Source organism: Nilaparvata lugens, chromosome 5, assembly GCF_014356525.2.
Source record: "Nilaparvata lugens isolate BPH chromosome 5, ASM1435652v1, whole genome shotgun sequence".
Lineage (NCBI taxonomy): Eukaryota > Metazoa > Arthropoda > Insecta > Hemiptera > Delphacidae > Nilaparvata > Nilaparvata lugens.
The window spans coordinates 53,701,601-53,718,060 of record NC_052508.1 but is presented as its reverse complement, the minus strand read 5'-3'; the positions used below and the strand labels follow the sequence as shown (position 1 = coordinate 53,718,060).

At 36.6% G+C, this 16,460-nt stretch overlaps 1 protein-coding gene across 2 annotated transcripts in view; it reads right to left on the bottom strand.

Moving 5' to 3' along the window:
- The window catches only part of LOC111047469, a 37,733-nt gene extending 33,427 nt beyond the window's left edge, over positions 1 to 4,306 (bottom strand). For both annotated transcript variants that reach the window (XM_039428739.1, XM_039428738.1), the window contains exon 1: positions 3,862 to 4,306. In XM_039428739.1, coding sequence (XP_039284673.1) covers positions 3,862 to 3,951 — 90 coding nt within the window. In that variant the 5' untranslated portion in view covers positions 3,952 to 4,306. The remainder of the gene's footprint in view (positions 1 to 3,861) is intronic.
- Positions 4,307 to 16,460: the final 12,154 nt, after the last annotated feature.

Here is a 16,460-nt window from a genome sequence, read left to right as displayed (position 1 = left end):
GTTTAAAAAAACCCGTGACTGTGCCTTTAATTTAAAATTTTAAACTAACTACGTTTAGATACATAAGGCAGAAAATAAAAATTATATTAATAATATATATTTCCGATACATGACTGATTGTGGTAATATAAATAAATGGCACCGAAATATATGCAGCACTATGATTCTCGTCTTCTGTGTCTACTGGTAATTAGTTTAAAATTGGAAAATATAAATTTAAATAGGATGTAACAAGCTTTAATAGTGTTATATTATTAACAATAAGTTATATTACTAGTAGTTCTGTGAACAGTAGACCTCGCGCTCAGTAAGTTACATTGACCTGTTGTTATGTTTTCTCAAAAATTAATAAATAATTTATCAATTTAAAATGTCTAGAAAAAATCCTAAATAAATATAGAGCTTTCTGTCCTATCGTACCGTGACGTGTCGTCCCGGAATGTGAGTGTGAGCGCTGTTATCAGGTCTGGCTGCAACTGTCAACAACGTTGATGGAAAGATACATTTTCAAGATGTTCGATGTTTTTGAACGGGTAGTATTATAGTCTACTAGACAGCTGATTTATGATGAATATAGTCTGTTTTTTAAAAATGTTCTATAGTCTGATTTTTGTTGGTAAGAACATTGATCATTGTTATTTCACGAAAAAGTAGGTAGAGTTGAATAATTTCCCCCAAAAGGTGTCTGGTTTGGTCTATGTTTGAGCAACCCAAAAAAACCTACTTAGGTGGATAGGACCTTTTAAGGCTCACCAATCTATAATATAATAAAGTAAAGAACTGGCTTATACAAGTACGGGTTAGGAAAGTTATGTTTCACGCATCATCACGTCTGAACTACTGGATTGATTAACTTGAAATTTCACATATCGATTCTTAATTAACCGAGGATGGTTATACTCCTATTTTAAATTCTTCAAAATTTCATTACGTCAAGTTTTCAGTTTGTCAAGATTTAAAATAGACCGTTGCGGAGCACGGGTTACATGCTTGTCAATAATGAACTTTTGATCAAGGAATAAGGGAGTGTTATTTTAATAGATTTGCAACATTCAGAAGAGTACTGAACAGTACTCTGCACGACACTCCACAGCGTTTTCGGCCGACTGTACAGTGCGTCAGTCAGTCAATCAGTGACTTAAATGAGAAAGGGACTGAACAAATTATAATTGAATAAAAAAATCATAGAGATTCTGTTTATTCATAGAAGAAAACAGTTTATCCAATACGTTGCTTATTTGAAATGATCCTGATCAAAACCGGATCAAGGTGGATAATATAAAGTTTTCGTGATAAGTTATTATAACTACTCTAATACTTTTGTTACCAAACATATTATAATATCCTAGAGCCTGTTTGATTGAATAATCTAATTGGTTTTAATTTATTTAGTAACTATCGATTCAAAATGGATGATCAATTATTGATTAACAAGAAAGTATGATAAGAGAATCCACATCAAATAATATTCTAAACATGTTTAGAAAAAAATCAGTGATTGGAACATAAATATATTATTATGTGTTGAAATTATTTCAGATATCATTGAAACTACAAAAACTGATGATTTGAAGCCGAACTTAAAAGAATAAATCAACAGAACAGAATGTTCCACTATTAAAATTGAAAAATATTCACTACGTGACAGCATTTTATTGTTTGAAATCGCTGAGCGGTTCGCTGCACAGCGAATTGCAAGGTTCGCTGCGCTCTTCGAGGTTTGGTTCGGCATGTGTGGATATACCTTAATAGTGAATATCGAAGGAAAACATACTCGTTCCGATAGAACCTATCGATACACGGCACCGATAAAACGTCGTATTGATACAAGATATTTATAAAACACCACATCAATACACCAACCTGTATCACCCATCACTAATACACCATTCATCCATTGGCTAGATTTCAACTATGTCCTTAATTAATATAAAATTAGCTAGTTGACAGAAGTGTCAAAAAATTCCCGTATATCGACAAAATTCCCGTACATTTCCCGCCCAAATGAAATTCACGTACAATTCCCGGATTTCCTGCCGCGTGGACACCCTGTATATGTATCAGCTGCAGGGCAGGGACGTCAACAGTCAACAGTAGAGGCCGTTGAATGTATAAGTTGATGATATTGTTGAAAAGAGATGCTTTGTTGGGCTCACACTGTGTGATCTCAGCAAGACATTTGACACCCTAGACACCCTAAGATAGAGTGGAGCATCGATTATCGGCACTTATGTTTTTTGGTTTATTTTCATTGCATGCTTTTGTTTTTCCTATGTTTTGACTTGTAACTACAAGTTCAGTTATTTGTTGACATGCCTTATGGCATTTTCTTATTCCTTAGCTTGAAGACATGCCTATGCGGTATGTCCACGCAATGAACAGAAGCACTTTATTATTATTATCACCATAACAGGTTCCGAATTATCAGTTTCAACTCAATTGTATACTAGCTCTAAAGTGCAGACGTGATAAAACTTTTATTTGCATTTAGACCCACACTATTAAGTAGTAAGTTATGTGTTTTATGTAATATGAATAATTGTATACACTTATCTTCCATTCACATTCTTGTTGAATACATATAATATTGTGTAATTTTACTAGGTGTAGCTTAACTCAAATAATTCATATATTTAAATATCGTACTGAACCTTGTTTGTGAAAAACCAATTAGTCATTGAAAGTACAGAATAGGATAGGTATTTAGAATCTTACAATTTAATTATATTACCCGACAGGTGTCCGGATAATCGATGCTTCATTGGTTTTTATTGGCTAATCTCTCTTCCTATAGCATTGGTGATAGCCCTCTTCCCTCTAGTGCTTCTCCCTAGAGAGATATTAACATTATATGATGCTGGCAAATGGTGTGAGGTCTTGGATAAATGAGTAAGCAGTGGGCCCCCAAGGATCAGTGCTGGGGTCTCTTCTGTTTTGTAATGATGTTGCCTTTTTCACAGACAGGGCAGACATCGGCTATGCCGATGACACATCAATGCTGGAATAGAATATCGGCAGTGACATGCCTGACCTGGGCGGAATGATGTGCCATTCTGAAAGGGCTATTGCAAACTGGTTTCGAACAAACCTTTTTCTTCTAAATGCCGAGAAGACTCAGAAATTTTGGTTTGGCCTTACGAATGGTGTGCTTTATGATTTTCACTTAGTGAAGCTCCTGGCATCACTTTGGATCATAAGCTGTCCTGGGGCAAGCACATACAGGCATTCTTCGGCAGATTGAACAGTGTGCAATTCTTGCTCAGGAGCCTGAAAAGATGTATCTCGAAGGCCCATCTCCGCATATGAAATTTTACCTTTTTCAAAAGTGTGATAGCATATGGCATCACCTTGAAGAGTAAAGGAAATAAGTTTGGTGCAGAAAAAGGCCATTCGGATTCCTCGTAGGGCGGATTTTTTGGCATATTGAACGAATTTTTTGTAAGTAAAAAGACATAGTGTTTATTATTTTCATTAAGTTTACAGATCAGCTGAAAGAGCCTTCCGCAATGAGTATACGAAGTTATAGGTACCAACCAGGGGTAATGTCCGTCAGTAGTGTTATTGACTTGTAACTACGGTACATGTTCTGATACTTTTTACATGACAATAAGGTTGTTATTCTTTGACTTTTTTACTTGTGAAAATGCCAATGCCGTATGTCTACACCATGAACAAAAGCAATTTATTGTCATTATGTACAGTAGTTCATATTTTTGACATCATATTTCTATTGGCATTATATTCACATAAATTTGTTTTATGAACAGCAGAATAGATGGCTTTAAAATAAAAATGTGTTTACTTTTAAACATCTAGTAAATTTTTAATTTATAAATTCAACAATACGTAAGAGGTAATTACCGGTTGAAGAAGATTCAGTTGCCTCATGGACAGGTTATTATCTTGAGGAATCATTTCCAGTTGTAAATCATAATCATTTGAGCTTGCCATTAAAACAGTATAGATAAACTAAAAATGTAGTACTAGTTTAACTAATGTTGAATCGTATAATAATATAGAAAATATTATTATTTATAAAAAGCACAGCTTCACAACTATGAGCCATAACCTAAAAAAAATATAAGTCTTTTTGCATTATGTCAAAGGTTTCCGTTACACAGGTGCATTTGAACGAAGATAGAGCACATTCGCGTAATAGTACCAAAAGAGAGTGATATTAGCATAACCACTGAAAAACTTAAAAATTGTTTTTCCCGGATTGGCGCCAACTACACCAAAAAGAGCAACACGAACAGGCGAACAACTCCATTACAATTTCCATTCTCCATTTTCTTAATAATTGCAATGCCTACTAGATTCGATACTCGATTTTGCAAATTGATGATTCAGTTTTATTTCCATATTATCCAGTTTAAAGGAAAATACAAAAGAGATAAACTGATTCTACGTCGCACAACTGTACTGTCGAGGAATATTTTTGAAGTGATATCCACAACCTATAGTAAGGTCCACGTTATAATGGAAGTGTTTGACTAGCAATGGTATTACCATTATTACTATCCTCGTATATCATTCGACAAAGCAGATACCGCTATCACTCTCTCGCTTTGGTTGGCTTTTAACAATGTAGAATAATTCATTAACAAAATATTTCGAATCCGCTTGATTCAAGAGCCAAGAAGATGGCGGACCTGCCGAAAGATCTATTTGGCACAGTGAGTGATTAATTCATTTATTGTAAAAAATCTTACTGCTATAGTCGTTCTTTTTAATGACAAGAAGTGACTCAATAATAAGCCGTTTTTGATGGAAAACAAAATTGAAAAAAAATATTTTATCTTAATTATGAAAATTCATTAGGAATTTCAATAACTCAAGAGCTTTTACATACAAAGAGTTTTGTCATACAGCAATTTAGAGTCAATAGAATGTTAATATAAATCCCATTTCAATTGTCCATTCAATATAAATATTATCACAGCTTATTTGTTCCACTCCTGAATCAGTCCAGATTATAATTAATTTGAATTATAACAGAAAAAAACAAAATATTCAATCAAAACAATACCAATTGATATTAACATTTATATCACAGTCAGGTGAAACGGAGATTAAACAACAATCAATCACTGTTTAGGTCAAATCACAAAAACATATAATCTATATATCTATATCAATAATAATCTATACATCAATATCACAGCCTCCAGATGAAAATTCATAGAATGGATTTTATTTATATTGAATAAAATGGGTTTCCTTCAAACCACTGAGGGAGCATGTCCCCATAATTTTAAACCATATTCTGTAATAACATTGGAACAAGGCCAAGTAAACAGTTCTTAGTTTATCCAAAGAAATCGTATTTCTTAAGCTTCATAGAGCATAAATCCAAAGACCTTAAAGAGATATAGACCCACAATGCCTATGCCTTCCCAATGATAGCTCTTTCTTGAAATTGAAGGCCGCCATTGGGGTATTTTAGCACGAGATATTATATCTATATATTTGTAATATTATAGATTGCAAAGGCATTGGTATGTAATAATCTTACAGGTTGCCCCAAAGACCTTGAAGATGTAAGGTCCCTTCAAGGTCTTTGGGTTGCCCCCTCAATGGCCAATTTCAATTCCAAGTATGATACTAGTGCTGCATGTGAGTCTATGCATCTTTAAGGTCTTTGCATAAATCACTCTAGACAGCTTAGTACAGACATTACTCACATGTACCTGCCAATCCAATTTGGAGTCCAAATAAATGCCAAGAAGCTTCACTGCAGATGCATCATTTCTGATACCACCTTTAAGACCACAACTTGAGTCTGCAACTACCCCGCTACCCCTCCCGCCTGTTGGCTCCACGTGGTCGCGCTGCGTCAGTTTCTCAGTTCAAGCAGGCTAGTCGTCGTGAGTTGTTGTGTTTTGTGTATGGTTGTTGTTTGTGCTAGTGCAATGGAAAATCTTTAAAGTGAAGTGGATTGGACAAAATGATCAGGTCATTACTTTGATAGAGTTGTTTAGAGAGAAGCCTGTCTTGTGGAACCACACCCTTTCGGATTTTAAAAACAAAAATTAAAAAAATTATGCTTGGAATGAAATTTCCCAGGAAATAAAAGTAAACAAACTTGAAGTCCAGTATAAAATGAGGAATTTGATTACAACATTCCATCGAATTAATAAGAAGGGAAAAAGTGGTTCTGGAGCCTGAGGGTGATGAAGATACATTAACTAAGCTATAATGTAAGCTAAGCTATACATTACTCAAGCTAAGCTATACATTACTTAAGCTATAGAGTTTCTTTGTTTGATTTGGAGTTTTTCTGTTGTATACATTTATTTCTAATTTTATGAATAATTGTGGTACTTTGAAACATTAACTTAACTTTGTGTTCATATTTTATTTACAAGTCACTACCAGGTTGCAACTTTGTTTGTCTAGATTTATTAACTCAGTGCACAACGTAAACAAATAAAAGGTATCTAAAAAATAACAATATTTAGTAATTTTCTTTCTTTTCCAACCTGTATGTTATCCTTCAGGAAACCTATAACAGCCTCACAAACCTCTGGCACTAAAATAGATATCGCACTTTTGGAAACTTTAAACAAATAACTGAGACTAGTATAAGAGTCGCCACTTGCCAAAAAGCGCAATGTAATAGCCAATCTTTCTCGCACTGGAATTCTTTCCTGTAGTTAGTATCCTGTTTACTAATTATGTGTCCAATACCAACAATTAAACTTTAAAAATCGTCACTTGACATTCTTAAGTTTTTTACACTACCATCGCATCTCAATTCTCCCATCAAAGGATCTGTATCATCTCGATTCAAATCATTTAAAAGATCGCTGCCGCTATACTTTGCTCTTGCCTGCAATGAAGGTCGAACCCAGTATCTTCTCGGTTTTTACATTTTGATAAAATAACACACGTTGCCGCAGCAAGAACAACCTCTTCAGCACTCGACATTCTACATTCTGTCTGATTTTCTACATACTGTAAAGTTTAGTTGCAAGTTGCAGGTTGCAGACCTAAAAACAAACTATGTGCCCAGGTTGCAAGTACAAGTTGCAGACTTCCATCGGCAACTAGCGTCTGCAATCGAAGTTGGCAATTTTTCGTTGCCAACTCCGGTGTAAACGCGGCTTAAGGTCTTTGCATAAATCACTCTAGACAGCTTAGTACAGACATTACTCACATGTACCTGCCAATCCAATTTGGAGTCCAAATAAATGCCAAGAAGCTTCACTGCAGATGCAACATTTCTGATACCACCTTTAAGACCACAGACAATCCTTCTAGTTTTTTCAGCAGCTCATCCACAGCAAACCAATCAGCCACCATACTGCAAGCTTTAGCCTCAATCTTTTGCAGCATGTGAAGATCAGCATGGCTTGAGACAAGAGTTGTGTCATCTGCATAGAGTATGGTTCGACAAGGAACATTTGCAGACAGGTCATTTATCATGCACAGGAACAGAAATGGTCCTAAGACAGATCCTTGGGGTACACAAAACTCAACTGCTCTGGTGCTGGATGTTTTGTTGTTGCAGCTTACATACTGTTGTCCTCCCCTAAGATAAGATTCCAGCAGCTTCAGTGAATCATCCTTAATTCCATATCTCTTGAGTTTGGCTAGCAAGATACGATGTGATACACAGTCAAATGACTTGGGAAGTAATCAATAGGCACCGTTGTAGAAATAGTTCATCTTTGTCAAGGATGATAAAGTATTTATGTCTAGTAGTAGTATATGGTCTTTGCAAAAGTCTTGTGATCTCCCTGCAGATGACATAAACATATATATTTTCAGATGAAATAGATCTACAAAGTGAAAATATTTCCAAGAAATATTTTATTTCTATTTTCTAGATACTTTGTTGATAAGATGTCAAAACCAACTTGTAAGTTTAGTTTCAGGCACTTCAAGGTTGAGGAAGTATATGAAACCATTAATAGAATGAGTAGCAGCAATTGTTTAGATGTAAATGGTCTCAACTCTTTAATATTGAAGATTGCAGCTTTATATGTCTCAGAGCACAGATAAAATAAGTCCTATACAGATGTGCAATGGGCGTGCGCGTAACCCATCTTACTGCGACATTCACTTTGGAGTGCTAGAATCACTGAGCAATTATCACAGCTCAACTATCACCTATAAATATACTGCAACAGTGAGCACTTTCACAGTGTTGCCAGATTGGGCGTGAGTTGGTGTGAGCGAGTAGGAATGAAGTGTGAAACAGAGAGCGACTCGTTTGACAAGATTCTCTGTCAATGACTGAACACAGCATGTTGTGAGAAGGTGTGAGTGAGTGGGAATTAATTGTGCGAAAGAGAGGCCCAAGTTGATAAAACTTGGCTCACTAATGATGATTACTATAATTGCCATTTGTTCAGAGTTCTTTACATGAACAATCATGATCTGATCTAGGCAATGCGGTCTTACTAGAATTGATTTGACTTTAATATAATAATCATACATAAATATTATAATATAACAATGTTTAATTAATTAATAATGACTGTACACTATAGATTTAGAGAAAGCAGCGAGACTTTGAATCTCAACATTAATTAACAGTGTTTTCAATGTGATCTCCAACTTTTTGAATGAATAAACCAGTGATCATCAAACAAGTAATCTATTTGAAATAAAATGCAAAGCTGCTCTCAAATTATAGATGCAACTGTTTCACCTCATAATTCTATTATTGGAATTAATTGCTTCCCAGATTAAGTAGAGTTTGTGATTGGTTTGGCCAGAGCATTCAAACTGTAGCGCCAAAATGCCAGACTGGTTCTGTGAATAGCAGGCTTGTGTTTGCGCACATGCAAACCGTCCTGCTTGCTTGGCATTCTGGATGTTCTTTGTGAGTCGTCCTAGTTCAGTCGTTCAGTTTGTCTTGTATTGTCAGCCCGTCGTCTTGTGCAAGATCAAGTTTGTATTTTTTGTCATGTAATTTCGTTTGGAAATTTCTTGTAATTGATTGTTTGAGTGTAGTGTGTGTGAATTGAGTATAACAGCGTAAATAGTGTTAAATTGAATTAATTTGAATCAGATTTGAATTTATAAAGACTCCAGTTTGAGCTTTGTTCAAACCACAGTGTATGACCTGCAAATTGAACACAGAATCAACGCGAAAAGGCAGCCCGGAAGCAAACCTTTCTTTTCCCAGATTTCTTTCCACCCTGAATCTGACCAAAACACCTAATAAATGCTTCGAAGGGCAAGTAGTCAAGCTTGGATTAAATCTGGTGAGTTTTTGCTCTTTTTTTATTGTTCATTAATGCAGAGTTTAGCTGTACAAATAACCTGGCTCAAATTGAAGATTAAATTTTCCCCCTTGTTTGTATTTGATTATTTGAATAGTAAATTACAGTCCTCTAGTAGCTCTAGCCTGAGCTTTGTTCAGAACATTTTTGATCCTCCGAACCGTGATGAATTTAAATTTGTAATTTATTGATTAATTCACACACATTGGATTTAAGCAGTTTCGTATTTGTCCAATGTTGGCATGTTGAGAATGGTCTGATCTATGCTCAACTTGAGTTGTTGTAGCCTTGTTCTAGAGCAAGGTTTCTTGTCAATTTGTATTTGTCTGAAATTAAATTTATCTCAGTTAAAATTGTAATTTTCCTGAAACTAGGCTCATTGTGCTCTTTTTCGGGAATTTGTTTGTTTGTTGGATTTTGTATTGTCCATTTTGTTATACATGTTAGTGAAGGTTAATCACCAGCATGAATTTTTTTGTTCAATTCAACAAGTTATCGTTTGTTTGTGAATTGTTGGTAGAACATTATCTAATCATATAGTTTTGCCTTCAGCAGTAACTTATCTTGTGAATTGATAATCAAAGTTTAACTTTGATAACTTTGTAATAGAATTGGACTCAACACAAGCTTTATTCGACATTAAATATGTGTCTTAGTAACAGAGATAACAGATTATAAATATTACAGCTGTTTTATCATCACAATCTTCCCCCCTTAATATCAATCGGCACTCGTGGGGTATGGGGCGAGCTGGCGAAGTGAGACTGTCGATTCTCTGCCATCGTTGTAGCGAACAAACGCATATTCAGGGTTACTCTCGATTAATTCAACTTTTTCAACTTGCGATTCTTGTTTTGAGTTTTTTGTCATATTCTTCAACCATACTGGTCCAGGTGTCAATAGCCAGGTTGGTAATGGTTTTCCATTACTTGAGTTTCTTGCATGTAAAAACATCCGCTCATGTGGTGTGCAGTTGGTGCTTGTGCATAATAGGGAACGAATAGAGTTAAGGGCATCGGGGAGAACTTGTTCCCAGTGACTGTTGTTCAAACCTCTCGATTTTAGGGCTAGCATCACACTTTTCCATATAACTCCATTGTACCGTTCGACTTGCCCATTACCGGCTGGATTATAGGGCGATGTTCTGCTGCTGGCAATTCCTTTTGATAGTAGGAAATTTTTCAAAGCTGATGACATAAACGATGTTCCTCTATCGGAATGTATGTAAGACGGTACACCAAAAAGAGAGAATAGTGATGTAAGGTGTTTTATTACTGTATTGGTAGTCATGTCAGGACAGGGGAAGGCAAATGGGAATCTGGAATATTCGTCTATAAGAACTAAAATATACTTGTTCCTTGAACTTGATTGTTGTGGGCCTTTGAAATCCATATTAAGACATTCAAATGGTCGAGTTGCTTTGATAAGGCGGCCAGTTCCTTTGGCATAGCGTGGTTTCATTTCAGAACATGTAATACATTTGGAACATACTTCTTTTACATCATCTATTGAATATGGTAAATTCTTTGTTTTGGTCCAATGATGGAGTCGAGTAACTCCTGGATGACACAGGTCCTCATGAATTTTTATCAGTTTCTTTATATCTGTATGGCATCCAACAGTGGCACAGACTCTTGATAGTGTATCTGCTGGTATATTCTCTTTTCCATCTCTATAAATTATATTGAACTTATATTCTGACAATTCAAGGCGCCATCGTTGGATTTTGTCATTCTTAATCTTGCTGGTTTGTTTATTACTAAACATGAATGAAACTGATTTCTGGTCTGTGATAAGTGTAAATTCTCGTCCAAGTAAGTAATGTCGCCATTTCCTGATTGATTCCACAATGGCATAAGCTTCTTTTTCCACTGCAGAGTGCCTAGTTTCAGATGTGGAAAGAGTTCTTGAGAAAAACGCCACTGGTCTCTCATTCTGTGTTAATACTGCTCCAATAGCGTAATCTGAGGCATCAGTTTCCAAAGTGAACGGGACTTTTTCATCAATGTGCACTAGAACTGCAGATCCTATTTCTTTCTTTAATGATTCAAATATATTTCTGCATTCTTCATTCAACGGGAAGTGAGTATTATGCACAAGTGGATGGATCTTTTTTGAAAATTCTTTTATCCATTTGGAGTAGTGTGCAAGCATTCCAAGGACACGTTTCAATTCTTTCTGATTTTTTGGAGCTGGTAAGTCAAGGAGTGGTTTCAATCGATCTGGATCGGGCTTAATCATACCCTGACCAATTTCGAATCCCAGAAAGGTTAAATTCTCCATAGATATTTTACACTTTTCTTCATTAATCGTGAGGCCATATTTTTCTGTTGCTCTCCAGAAATTTTCTAAATTTTCATCATGTTCTTCTTGGGTCCTTCCGCATACAATAATATCATCTAAATAGGCATAACATGATGTCAAATTTTCTCGTTCTATGATTTGATCAATCACTTTCTGGAAAGCAGCTACTCTATTCGTGACTCCGAACAGAATTCTTTTGAATTGATACAGTTTGTGTCCAACTTCAAATGCGGTGAAATGCCTTTCCTCAGGCAAGATTGGTATCTGGTGATAGGCAGATTTCAGGTCAATAGATGAGAATATTTTATATTGCGCTACCTTATTGACTAATTCTTCCATTAGTGGTAGTGGATAGGCATCCAAATTCGTGAATTTGTTGATGGTCTGTGAATAGTCAATCACCATACATTTCTTTTGGTTCTCTCTTGAAGTAACAAATGCTTGAGCTCTCCAAGAAGAATGACTATTTTCTATAATATCAGCATCTTTAAGCCGTTTGACTTCATTCATCATAAACAAGTAATCCTCTTCTGAATGTCGTCTCGATTTAGTTATTATAGGCCGACAGTCCGGTTGAAGATCACGAAACAATGAGACAGGTTCTACTGTAGCTTGGGCTAGAGCACACTTTTTAATTTCATAAGTAGGCCTTCTTGCATCATTGTCTTCATTCAGTTGTAGTGCTGCTTTAGATCCACCGAAATCAAAAGTGATGGATGAAAAGTTCTTTAGAAAATTGTGTCCCAAAATTACACTAGCGCAACATTTGTTCAATACGATCAAAGGAAAATCATTATATTCTTCGTTCTGGAAATATATTTCACTCAAAGCGCACTCAGTTGTTTTAGTGTTGCAGGCACTTGAAGCAAATGTAATCAAATTGGAATATGGCATAGTTTTCATCTTCGATTGTACTACTAGTTTCTTATCTATAAAACTTGCTGTGCTCCCAGTGTCTAATAGTACCAATGTATCTATTCCATTAACACGTATAGGAACAAGACATTTTGAGAGGTCAGTGCTGGTATTTGCTGCTGAAATTACTGTGGCAGATACCATTTGGTTTTTTTTATCGTTTCGTGCTCTGCATACTTTTGAAAAATGGCCTATTCGATTACAAGTTAGGCATGGTTGTCCTTTTGCTGGGCATTGGCTATTATCAGTATGATTATTATAGCCACAAAATCTGCATTGAATCTTCTTTTGGTAAGAATTACAGACTAAAGTCGTTTTCTCGGTATTTTTATTCTCGTTTGCTAGGACTGTGTTAACATATTCTGAACTGGTTTCGTATTCTTTAGCAATGTTTTCAGCATTCTCTAACATTCGTGCTTGTGAGATAGCGTCTTGCAAAGTTAGTGATTTCATTTCGAAAAGATGTTGTCTGATTTTTGATGATTCTAATCCGGAGATGAACGCGTCTCGGATATATTCACTTTTGTTATCGTCAGCCGTGACTGCTTGAAAGTTACATGGTAAACTTAGCCGTTTTAGTTTATTATAGAATTGATCAATTGATTCTCCATGGGTTTGTTTTGCTTTAGATAAGCAGTAACGTGCATGTACTACATTTTGAGGTTTTATAAAGCTTTCTTCAAGAGTTGTTATAGCTTCTTCAAATGATATACAATTGCAAATACTTTCAAAAATATTTGGTGACACATAATTGATCAAAACATTCAATTCATCCTTTTTCGGGATTGAACTGTTTTTTAAGAAGTTTAAAAATGTTACCTTCCAATGTCTCCACGTTTTCGGTGCTTCATCTGAATCTTGGTCAATCGATAAAACTGTTGGTTTCAGTATTTTTCCAAGCATTTGGTTTTGCGAATCGTTTTCTCCTTCACTGACTAAATCTTGACGTTTACTCGTTTTTCTTTTCGGACCCATTTATTTTATTTTTAATGTCAAATAAATTGTAATAGAATTGGACTCAACACGAGCTTTATTCGACATTAAATATGTGTCTTAGTAACAGAGATAACAGATTATAAATATTACAGCTGTTTTATCATCACAAACTTACTAGTCGTGATTCTTCCTTCCATTTAGTTTTGAACTCATTCTTGTTTTATTGTATGTGGTTTTGTATTGTCGGGGCTGAATTGTTTTGTGTATGAGTTCAAGATGGAGGAAAAATTACAGAAACAAATCAGGGTTCATCGCGCTAAGCTGGAACAATTGTATGCCAGATTGCAAAGGATTTATGAACTATCTAAAAATGTCTCTGATCCAAAAGTTGCTAAGCAATTTTTAGTGTTGTATCCTTGGGTGTCTCAGACCATTTCGGATTATGAAAAGACAGAATTAGTGGTTAATGAGTTGGAACTTGAGTTGAATAAAGATCATGTTGTAGCATTCAATGACTCACACCTAGATCTGTTTCAGTATATTGAAGTAGCGGCTAACACTCTCAAACAGAGAGAGGCGACTGATGCTATTGCTCAATCTTCGGCAGCTTCAGCAGCTAGTGCACAGCCGGTCGTGTCTCAGTCGGTACTGCCCAAAATCGACCTTCCGAAATTTGATGGGAACCAGACTCAATGGTCGGTGTTTTATGAACTTTTTAAGGCATTGGTACATGACAACAAGAGTTTGAACAATCAGCAGAAGGTCCAATATCTTGTAAGTAGACTTACTGGACAACCAGCAAATATTTGTCATCATTTGCCACCATTGGCTAACAATTATCAAATAATTTGGCAGGCATTATTGACCCGCTATAACGATCCACGGGCGCAAGTCGATGCCTATTTCAAACAAATTTTTGAATTTCGTCCAATAAAATCAGAATCAAAGGCAGGTTGTATTGCGATTTTGGATGGGTTTTGCAGTTCAATGCAGTGAAGAGATTGCGACTCACTGATTTGTCAGACTCAATATTCCTCTATCATGGCTTGAGATTGCTGGATCCAAGCTCTCGTAGAAATTTTGAATTGGCCGTCCGTGACAAGGCTATGCCAACTTATACCGATTATGTCAAATTCATTGAAAAGCAAATTAAAACTCTTCCTTCTGATGAGAAACAGACTGAATCGTTTAATATGAGGCACAAAAAGGATAATAAATCAAAGGTGTTTGTGGTTCAATCTAATGATTCATCTAACAATGCATCTAGTAAAAATCCCAATTGTCTGAAGTGCTCAAAACCGGGTCATCGTTAGTAGATTGTGTTAGTTTCTTGAAAATGACTCCTTGGGATCGTTATTGTTTGATTAAAGGAAAGTTTTGTTGTTTTCGTTGTCTTGATGTGGATCATTTGAGTAGAGATTGTCGTAGTAAAACTCAGTGTGCTCAATGTCGAGAATCTCATCATTCGTTATTGCACTTTTCCAGATCAAGTTCCAATGAAGGTGTTGCGTCCTCGTCGAACTCCAAGGCAGGTGGCACATCACCTATTAGTTGTTGTTCTAGATCCAACGATGTAGAAAACTCGACCGTTGTGTTGTCGACCGTCACTGCACATGTTCGAGATTGTAATGATCAGCTTTGTGATGTTCGTTTCTTGATTGACACCGGGAGTCAGTGTCATTTTGTTACAGCCAAATTGTGTCGGCGTTTGAGACTACCATTCCAGTCCATGAAAACCGTTGTTCGTGGATTCGGTGGTGGTACTAGTGAAGTTCGAGGTCGTACTTGTGTGTCGATTCAGTCGAAGTTGGATCCTACCGTCAAGTTTTCGATGGATGCCACAGTGGTAGATAGAATCATCGACAAGTTGCCTTCTTGTGAAATCGACAGATCCAAACTTCATCATCTTGAAAATCTCACACTGGCTGACGACAAATTCTACCTTCCTAGTAGAATAGATGGCATCATTGGTGCGGAGTTAGTTCCTCACTTGCTACGTGGGAGTCCTAGTATAGGTGAATCGCACGAATTGATGACTGTTAATAGTGTCTTTGGTCACATTCTGATGGCGAGAGCGCCGATTCTCACTTCAACAAAGAATGTGTCGAATTGTTTTACAGCCATCTGTAGTCCATTCGTTAGTAGTCCATCGTTGGATAGTTTTGTGGAACGTTTTTGGGAGTTGGAATCGTGCCCTGCACCAAGCTGTCAACTGAAACCGGAAGAGTTGGAGTGTGAGGTAAATTTTCGGAAGTCTGTACATCGTGTGAATTCTGGTCGTTTTGTTGTTGCCTTGTCATTTGCGGAGCCGCCCAGCAGCTTGGGAGATTCGTATGCTGTCGCCGAACGAAGACTGCTGACTTTGGAGAGACGACTAGAGCTTGACAGCAACACTCGTATTTCATATCATGAAATATTGATCGATTACCTACGTCAGGGTCACATGTCATTTGTAGCAGATCAGACAGACCGAGGTGGTTACTACATACCACATCACGCCATCGTGAAAGCAAGCAGCACTACCATGCCCATCCGAATTGTATTTGATGCTGGTTCCAGAACATCATCGGGTTTGTCATTGAACCAGGTTCTTCATGCTGGTCCCAAATTGCAGACTGACATTTTTGTTTTATTAGTTAATTTTTGTTTGTTCCCAATCGCACTAACTGCCGACATTAAACAAATGTATCGACAGATATTAGTGGAGGATTCCTGCCGTCGTTATCAGCGTGTATTGTGGGGATTTTCGCTGGAGGATCTGATCGAAATTTATCAGCTCAATTGTGTTGTTTTTGGTGTTTCAAGCTCTCCATATTTGGCGCTTCGCACCGACCACCAGCTTGTAGAGGAGGATGGAGATCGTTTTCCAGCAGCCAAGGCGAGAATACCAAGAGACATGTTCATGGACGACTTAGGACGACGTTCACAGAGTCAGAGGCCGCAGAGCTGTATCGTCAGTCCAAGCAGCTGTTTGAGGGAGGAGGTTTCTCGCTCACAAAGTGGACTTCAAATTCACCATCAATGTTGGAGAAATTCTCGGAGGAAGAGAAATCGTTTTCGTACAAGGAT